General features: G+C 34.0%; 1 protein-coding gene across 1 annotated transcript in view; it reads left to right on the top strand.

The window, feature by feature from the left end:
* The window catches only part of Il1rapl1 (interleukin 1 receptor accessory protein like 1), a 1,320,182-nt gene that overhangs the window by 214,076 nt on the left and 1,095,759 nt on the right, over window positions 1–10,347 (top strand). The window contains exon 2 of the mRNA XM_021153186.2: window positions 5,116–5,220. Coding sequence (XP_021008845.1) covers window positions 5,139–5,220 — 82 coding nt within the window. The 5' untranslated portion in view covers window positions 5,116–5,138. The remainder of the gene's footprint in view (window positions 1–5,115; window positions 5,221–10,347) is intronic.

Genomic DNA, 10,347 nt, shown 5'->3' with positions numbered 1-10,347 from the left:
TGGACTTGCAAACTTTATATGCCCCAATATAGGGGAATGCCAGGGCCAAAAGAATGGGAATGGGTGGGTAGGGAAGTGGGGGGCGCTATGGGGGAATTTTGGGATAGCATTGGAAATGTAATTGAGGAAAATATGTAATAAAAATATTAAAATTAAAAAAAAAGAAGTTTCCTCGTGGTTGCTACTACAACTTATTACCAAATTTAGCCTCCTTATACACCTCCAGTTTGTCTAGTCTTTACGTCCTGCAGGAAATTTTTATACTTTGAAAGCATTTTTGTATTGCTTTACCACAAAAAAATTGAAGTGAAATTAATAGGTTCCCTCTCTATTCCTCCAGCACATCATACACACCACATAGCAACAGGACTTAAATAAGTAGGTAAGAATTTGTGTCCTTCATTGCCTTCTTTACTGAACAGTCTTCTACTGTCCTTAGAACAGTATCTTCTATGTAGTTTATACTTACTATGTGTTTATCATGTTAGGGGACTTCCTTGGGAACATATCTTGGTTGTACAATTATCCTGATCCTATTGGTTGGAGTATTAAACTGTGGCAGGGGACTTGCCTTTTCTAACATTCATGTCTTAACTTAGCTAACAAGATGAAACTTCTGTTACATTCATATCTTAACCTGCCAAGCAGGATGTCAGTTACCCATGTACATGCCTCTTTATGCCAAGTAGGATGTCAGTTCCTAGGGAGGTATTGGGAACTTAAACTTTACTTGAGCAGTACTCAAAATGGATGTCTTATTTAAAAGAGTTTCTTACATTGGTGCAGGTGTCTCTCATGTTGGGATCTATCCCAAGAGCAGCTTATAAAAGCAAATATGATAAAAGCTTATACACAGGTGAAGGAAGTGCTGCTGGGTGATTAGTTGGGAACCAATTTTATTATGGGTAATGATACAAAGCAGTTGACTTCTACCACAATTGGTTTCCAAGGGCACAGAAAATAACAGACTATGTAATTTACTTGGTCCTGAGAAACTTTCCTTGTAACATCAGAAACAACATATGAGAAAGTTTCTTTTTAATATTAGTAACACCACAAAATAAAAGGCTAGACAGGTACCTAGTTACCTAGGACTTAACATTTGATCTTGGTCTTGATGTTTTACCTAGGCCTTAACAAAAACTGTTTGTAGTATTCAGAATGAAAGAGTGTGTGATTAATAGTCTTTCTATGCTACTACTCCCATTCATCCACAATAGCAACAACATTTTTCATTCATTGAGTTGTTTCTCATCCATTGTTAATATGTGTTAGAACACTGTGATGTATTTGCTTTTCATACAGCTTGTTTTCAAATGTAGACATTAACTAAAGAGAGGATATGTTGTAAAACCCAAAGCTGACTTGGTGTACAAGAACCCAAGAGGTGAACAATATTCTTTTTTTCTTTGTTTTTTATTAGATATTTTCTTTATTTACATGACAAATGCTATCCCCTTTCCTAGATTCCTCTCCGAAAATATGCCCTCTCCCATCCCCCTGCTCCCCAACCCACCCACTCCTGTTTCCTGGCCCTGGCATTCCCCTATGCTGGAGCATAGAATCTTTGAAAGACCAAGTGCCTTGCCTCCCATTCACTATGCCATGCTCTGCTACATATGCAGACACAAGTCCCACCATGGGATTTCTTTGATTGGTAGTTTAGTACTAGAGATGAACAATATTCTTTTTTTTTTTTTTTTTTTTTTTGGAGACAGGGTTTCTCTGTATAGCCCTGGCTGTCCTGGTACTCACTTTGTAGACCAGCTGGCCTCAAACTCAGAAATCCGCCTACCAATTGCCTATATAAAGCTTGTTTATGGACAGATAAAACCCACTGTGCTCAGCAACATTCCTTGGGCAGGTGATAATGGGAGCACACACACACACACACACACAATTTATTTAGTTCCTACCTTGTCTTCATTCAATGACAGATTGTGACTTGGAAATATACACAAAATTAATCCATTTCATTCTCTCATTATTTCTAGTGGTTTTATTTATTTATTTATTTATTTATTTATTTATTTATTTTTATCACATCAACATGAAGGAAACTAGAAGACTCAAAATATGTGCTTTAGTGTAACAGTAAGAAAATAAATAAGAATTTTAGTAAATGATCACATAGTAATGCTGTTTTTATGATTTGAGTGTTTATAGTTAAAATACTTTACAGTCATCTGTGCTTTAAAACTATAAACTCTAACATTTCACACATCAACAATTCACAAGTTCCATATCACTTACTTTTTTGAATGGTTGATGAAATCTCATGCTGTCTTGTTCTTCCTCACCTGGAATGGATGTACTCCCTCTGTGCATTATGTCCATGTTGTATGTGACCCTTACCATTTAGTCATTTTATAACCATCACTGTCAGTAAATAGATTGTGCTGGAATCATAGTATTTAAAGGCAAGTAATCCTTCTGTAGTAACCCAATTCCATGCCAAATGGTTTGGACCATTCAACAAATTTATCATCAAAACAGGTGTGAGTATGGTTGAGAAAAGTACTTTGATTGAGAAAATATAATAGTTGTTATAGCAGATTTTATGATTTTTATTAACTTCTTACTACATCTAATTTATAAGTTGAAATTAAATGTGGGTATGCATAATAGGAAAACATAATATCCATAGGTCTTTGTGCTGTCTGTGCTTTTAAGGATAAAATGTGATGGTTTTGGAACTGATTGTCTGCTGATAAAGTGAACTATTAGATATACTGTCATTGTTTTTCTAGGTAACAATCTTAATTTTGCTGACAGCACAGCAAGTCATGGATATCTACAGTTGGACATATTTAATTTATCTTTCAGTTTAATATACAATAAAATTTCTATGAGACATTTTAAAGATTATTATAGATTGACCACAGAATTAAGACCGTGAAACATATATAAATCTATTTTTCCTAATACACATTTTCAAGGATTCAATTAAGGATCTTGATGTTACAAAATTGATGCTTTTTAAACCAACTTGAATTTCAGAAATAGAATTGCAAACTAGTTTGTGTCTTGTAGAAATGAAATGGGCAAGGAAATAGTATTTTGAAAAAGAGACAAGAAACATGATAGTTAAGCTGGAAGGGCTTGCAGCTTATAGTTGGATCCTGGAGTTTCTTGGGAAGCACTGATTAAACTCCCACTGAGAAAAGAACTGATTCTTGCTGCTAACCTGAAGGCTGAAGATACCAACTTTAAATATTTCTACAGTTCTAGTTAGTGCAGTGTCTGAGAAATAGGATGTGGATTCTAGGAATGCATGAGTCAACCTTGCAATGCAATGTGGCATTTATCTAGATGTGCCTGATGAATTGGCTCTTTGGATAAGCTTCATTTATATTTTTGTGATAACTCTAGATCCTTGCTTTTTTAAAAAAATCACCATTTAAATGCTTACTAAAGTTAAAATAGCTTATTCTGCATGCCATTTTATATAATTTTTTGATTTTAAGCTGTAATGATGATTATGTGTCAAGTGAATGGATTTTGACTTATAAGGTGGAATATATTTTAATAGACTTTTATTAATGTGAATGAATTAATCATTTAAAAATATTCAGATATATCTGAGGCTGTGGGGGAGCAAAAATGTATCTGTCAAACTGCAGTTCAGCTTCCTCATGTGTAATAAACTCAAAGTGATAGCTGCCAATGATCAGTCATCAAATATCTTGCAAAGAAACTTGTGCTATCATAGGCTTACAGTATATCTGAACTGTGTACTGACTTGCTACTTCACAAATTCAGTACCGTAGTGCTCAACTCTTCTATTTTCATCTTATAATACAAAAGAAAACCAGGGTGGTATTTGCCAAGGTCTTCTTAGGGAAATTTGTAGATGTTGTTGCAAGAGCACAAACTTGCCCCAGTGAATAAATTAATTCTAGGGGTCTGATGTACACCAAGGGGATTCTACTAAATAGTGCTTTGCTATGTAATTCAAATTTGCTGCCAGTACATTTTAAAAACTTTGATCCATCAGGCATAAAAGGCAACTATGTCATAAGATAAATGTGTTAACTTACTTTATTGTGGTAACCATTTCATAATGTAAATGTTTATCAAACCATCATATCACATATCTTAAATATATGCAATCTCTCCATTTTCTTTGTATAAAATATAAAAAGAGATAATTTAGAAAAGAAAATGTATATATAGGTTATATAAAATGAAATGTCTTGCTTTTTGGATAGCCAAATGGTATATCAACATACTTCTTAGTATCCTGAAGAGACATTTATAGTAGATGATGGCATATGTTTTTGTAACTTTCTTCGACAGTGTGCCTTTTATCCATCAATATAGCCACATCCTTAAACTTTCTCTGAAGCATATTTTTCAGTTTTTTAAGAGTTGTTAAATCTCAAATCTTGAGAGACATACAATTGATAAAATTTTGTTAGTAAAGAAAACACTTCAAAACTCATATTGTGTTGCAGCAATGGATACTTTAAAATGTTAATTTCAGTAATATGTATTAAAATAAATTGTTCTTAAAATAAAGATATTGTTTTCTTATCTAACACAAATTAAGTCTCTAAATTTAGAGAAATTCTAAACTTCATTTGAACTTAAGATTGGAAATCATTCTCAGAAGCCTATGGAAACATTATAAGCATTACTGATTTTGCTTTAACCTAAAATGGATATTTTATTGAAAATGTAATATAGATCCTGTTTGTGATATTCTTTCCTTATGAGTAATTCACAAGAAGTTTAACAAGAGAGAAGGACTAATATTGTTATATGTTAAATAAAAATAGTGATAATTATAAAAAATAAAATAAAGAGAAGGAAGGTTTAAGTGAGAATGCTTCAATCCCGCCTAGAAGGAGGAACAAAGTAATTGATTGCTTCGAATATAAACAATAAAATGTGCACAAGAGACAGGTTCATTGGTCCATACTTGCACCCTTTTAGAAGGCTGAAGCTGGGGGGATGTCATAAGTGCAATGTCACACTGTTCTATAGGAAATTCAAGGTCAGACAATGATATATGGCCTGACTCTGTCTGTCTAGAAACAAATGTACACAACATTCTCATAATATGTCAATAAATCTTGTAAATTATTGTTTTCATTTTATCTTTCTCTTAAGGAACAGCCTGTAAGAACTGGAAGATGAAAGCTCCGATCCCACATTTGATTCTCTTATATGCTACTTTCACTCAGAGTCTGAAGGTTGTGACTAAAAGAGGTTCTGGTAAGAAGTGCCTATTTTTCTCATCTTATGCAGACTGTGACATGTACACATGTTATTTCTGAGAGTCTGAGAAGTGTAAGGAATCTATGCTATGGAGACACCATAGGTATATCGGAGAATAGTGAAGGGTATTAAAAGGCAATTATAAAAGTGTGAGTGTGTGAAAATTAAAGTGGTTTATACTGTTGAGATGAATTAGAAATGTGAATAAGTTCTACACCAAAAGTTTCATTCAGAATCCATTAAACAGTGTGATTTTTAAGGCTCTCTTGTAGAGTATCACTTTTAATGGAACATTATTGTGTATTATTTCATCTTACTTCTTAATACTATTATTTCCTTAACAACTATGTCTATAATGAATTCTTTTAAGGGCTGTTTTGCTGACTCACTTAGAAGGATTTACAGTTTAAATGGTGTCATTTAAGAAAAGGACATGGCGTTTCACCTAATATTTTTACAAGGGAAAAAGAGTAGAACAGTATTGCAAAGCAGAAGTGACTCAATTAGTGTTGAAACTCAAACAATTTGCATGTCATTATGCGTGCTTAGTTTCTAGTTGTCTATTCAAAATTGGAGTTAGAGAGTAATATAATGCTCAAGTGAATACATATTGATGTGAAATTCTGTCTAGTAAGCTATTGATATGCTTTATCATTGCCATTTTTCCACATTGCATGGCATTATAGACATTTTGAACGTACAGCTTTTAGGCATAAAGGGAGAATACAGGAACTGAGTTTAGCTGCCCCAGCTCTAGTGTGCTCCCTGTGCAGTCTCCAGAGACAAATCAAAGATTGAGGTGAGTCTCAGAAGGTTACTGTGTTATGATTCTATGATTTGGAATAGTGTAGAATCTGCCTCATATTGATAGGCTAGTGGAAACTGCCACCTGTAGAGGAAGTGGCCAATAGTTCTGCTTTCAAGAACCCCTTCTGCAGATAAAAGTTTGAAGAGAAACTGGGAAAAGATATGTGTGTAGGTAGATTCAGAGCATGTTTGCTTTATTGAGCCTATTATGTAACCTGCAACATTTTGGTAATGTTACTTTTAGATGTCATTGGAGCGTGATATGATAGTAGGAATTGTAGAAAAATAACATTTGTAGTTTTGCACTTTATTTCATCTATTATTTTGTGGGTATTTTTAAATGCAGGTAAACTGTAAGGTGAGATTATGATTGTTGATTAAATCTTAAAAGCTTCATTTTCTGGTTATTATATCTCATTACATACAACTGCTTTTTAAAGTTCTTTCTGCATATGTCAGATTATGATTTATTGAAATGCAAATGTGACCTTTCTCTTCATAAAATACTGGTGACAGGTCTATACTATATTAGTTCTTCTTTAGCAGCAAGAATTTCTTTGTTTTTAATCAAAGTGGAACTTCCTATGTTTGAGAAACTAGGAGCTGATCAAGAAATGGGATACAACTAGACAATTCATATCTCTTGCTTTTAGACTTTGAAAAAATTACATTATCTCAAATGTAAACTTTATTTTAATAATATAAATCTAAGTTAGGAGACTGTTATTTAGATGATGTCCCAAGTTAAACTGGGATTCTCATATTTTCACTCTTCAGTTTATGAATGAAGTTGTCACATACCTACTTCTTACCTCTCAAATCAAATATGTCTTATATAATTATATAAAACAACAAATAGGGTAAATGAAACAATTTAAATTGAGACTGATTCTTCCCAATGTGCATGTAAAGACTCAATGAATGTGAATCTGTTCAGCTACGTTTGGGGTAGTAAGTGTAAAACTTGAGAGTCAATATTTTTTCATATACTTTCCTTGCTTTCAGTCATTTTCACTATGTTTGTTACCATAATTTCTTGAGAGAAACAGGTATGTAGCTTACTGAATAGAATCATTACTGATTTCCATAGATCAAAACAGGAGTTCCCTAGGCATGTTCATCTTAAAAGATGAAGGGCTTAATCTTCACACCTATCGTAAATGACAAAACCATAAGCACTGAGGCCTGAGCATCTGAATCAATTTTTGAAGCTTGAGCTTGTGTATTAAGCAAGAGTCTGGTTGTTATTTAGCATTATGTTGTGATTTTATAGATCTTTTACAAGTTTGATAGTGATTATGCAAATTCCAATGCTTTTCAAGTGTATGTTACTGGGTATTATATTGAATTCACTGTGACCACAAGTAAATGTAGATAATTTAATAATTACACATGCATTATACTTAAAATAGGCAAAACATGACTAAAATAGACAGTGTAATGCTCAGTTTTATGGCATGGTAATTGTGTGTAGTGTTTACTTCAGACTAACACATATGGTCATTCCATAAAAATTTAGAAGGAAGTATTTGCTTCTCATTAGCAAATCTAATTGCAAAGCATTAGGAGGTCTTATACATACGGAGATGCAGTACTGTTATCACCTCAACGTACTCCCCCATTGCACATATTTAAGGAGCAAATCAAATCTAATAAGGTGCTTTTATTATTAGAGCTTTCTGGATTCAAATATTCAAAATACAAGTTCATGTTTCATTTTACATAATCATTCCTAGTATGTGTATCTATGATAAATAGGGATTGAATCTGGTCTTTTACATAATAGTCTAAGGTTGTACATACATTGATAATTGAGAATATAAATGTGTGGTGTCACAACAAATTTAGTAAATAAATATTTGAGTGTCTGTCAATTGTTGAATATTTGTACAAAATCATATAAAGCACATTCTTTCTTTAAGATTTCTCATATCTCAACCAAATTATACAATGTAGCTTAACCTTCCTGCTTGTCTTACCTTATATTTCTCTATTCCATTCACTACCTCTCCATCTCTCCTCTCCTCTAGGTCCCAATTCTATCCCACTCTCATCTTCTTCTCTACTATTCTTTCCTGGGATCCTTTGCCCTCAATTTGATACCCCATCTTCTTCACTCTCTCCATCTCTTTGCCTCCTTCTTCTTTTATTTTAGTGTAGTTTGTCGGTCTTTGTTAAACTGATTTAACCAGTCTTGCTTATGCTTAGCAAGTGGTCTGTCAGTGAAATATATCCCAATCCCCATACCTACCTAGTATTTTTAACTATAAAAATACTGCAATTTTTTGTTTAGAAATGTAAAGCCCCCAAAAATGTTCTTTCCTAATATATAAAACAAAAACAAACAAACAAAAAACCAACAAATCAAACAGGGTTCATTGATATAACATTTTGTTTTATATTTCCAGTAACTTGTATTTTGTTATTAGCTTTATTACTTCTTTGAGAATTTTATATGATGTACTTTCATCTTATTCACCTGTTTCCCAACTTCTTCCAGATCTACCTCACATTTCCTGCCCATTTCACTTTGTGTCATTTTTATTTTTTGAACCCCTTCAAGTCATGGAAACATCTTTATAAGTGAATTATTAAGGGAATCAGCTAGAAAGTGAAAAATGGAGCTTGTAAGTGACAAGTGATTTTTAGGATTCAATGAAAATGAAGTAGGACCAAGCAAACAAAACTGAAGTATTTAACAAAAGCTGCATGTGAGTTTGATTCTAGACACTTAATCCTAGTACCAGCCTGGTCTGCATAGTGACTTCTAGGACAATGGAGCTACACAGCAAATCTGCTGGGAGGGGGGGGGGCGGAGAGGAAGGGAGAGGGGGGAGAAGAAGAGAGAGAGGAGAGAGACAGAAACATACAGAAAGTGTCAGAGAGACAGAGAGAAAGAGACAGAGAGAGCCACAGAGAGACACAGATATAGAGATAGACACACAGAGAGAAAGACAGAGAGAGCCACGCAGAGAGCCACACAGACAGAGATAGAGAGAGGCACACACACACAGACAGAGAGAAGACACAGAGAGACACACACAGATAGAGAGAAAGACACAGACAGAGAGAGACAGACAGAAACACAGAGAGAGACACACACAGAGAGACACAGACAGAGAGACATAGACAAAGAGAGGAACGCAGACATGAAGAGACACAGAGAGACACAGAGACAAACAGAGAGAGACACAGACTGAGAGACAGAGAGTCAGAGAGAGACAGAGTCAGACAGAGAGTCAAAGAGAGACAGAGTCAGACAGAGAGTCAGAGATCGACAGAGAGCTTGTTTTTATTTCTTAAAAGGAGATTATTATAATATACTGTTTAAGACTAGTGGAGTATTAAAGGGAAAGATAAAAATTCAGGATAACCAACACCTAGTGCATGTTAGGGGTTTATATGAAGACAACGAACTTTTACAAACCATAAGTGTTTTTGAAGTTTTGGAATATAGTCCAGAATCTGTTAGAAAGAAGGAGAAGTGCCTCTTTGGATATTCCTGTAATGGAGTTTTTTTTGGATTTCATACTGGTTTAAAGTGATTCTGGTGTCATTGTGCTGAGATTTTGGTTTTGATAATATCACTCAGAAGTTGCCTTCTTGTAAAGAGAATAGCTCTTGATGACAGACACATGAAAAGTTAAGTATAGGAAAAACTCATACTTATTAGAGCATATAGAGGAGAATAAGTGGCTATGTTACATAAATGAAAAAGTTCATATTATTCTAGAGAAGATTAACGGTACATAAAAATTCCCTAGAGTAGTAAGCTGTTACACAGTAAGAGGATTGCTGCAGGGATTTGATCTTCTCTTCATTCTAGGACCTGCCAAGGGACACCTGTTTGTGTGAAATGATTTAGAAGAAATTCTGTCTGACAGCAAGTGGAGGACATGCCTCAAGAGGTTAATTAAAACTACAGAGTTTAGGTCCAGATAATTTCAAAAAGTAAGCAGTAAGTAACCAAAGACACAGTTTAGGTTCTAAGTCGTGTGTTTATTTATGGATCTCTGTTTCTTTAATTAATAGACATCACACTACAAAAGAAGTATAATTTTACTGAATAGAAAAGAAAAGGCCACATGGGGGGTACTTCTAAGTCGTACCAATATGATTTATGTATATCAGTTCCCTTGGGCATTTCTGTAAGTCAATGAACTCAATTCTACATGATTAAGAGACAACCTAGTCCCCTCAGCATCTGCCTTTTACCATGTTGCCATGTGTTTATCTTCAGTTTGTCAAATATGTCAACAAGCATGAGGAATTTTTCTTTATTTTTATTTGGGAGAGTTTGTAAAACCAAATTTCTGA

The sequence above is a fragment of the Mus caroli genome, chromosome X (assembly GCF_900094665.2).
Source record: "Mus caroli chromosome X, CAROLI_EIJ_v1.1, whole genome shotgun sequence".
Lineage (NCBI taxonomy): Eukaryota > Metazoa > Chordata > Mammalia > Rodentia > Muridae > Mus > Mus caroli.
Note: the sequence above shows the minus strand (reverse complement) of the source record. Positions and strands in the feature narration are given on the sequence as shown.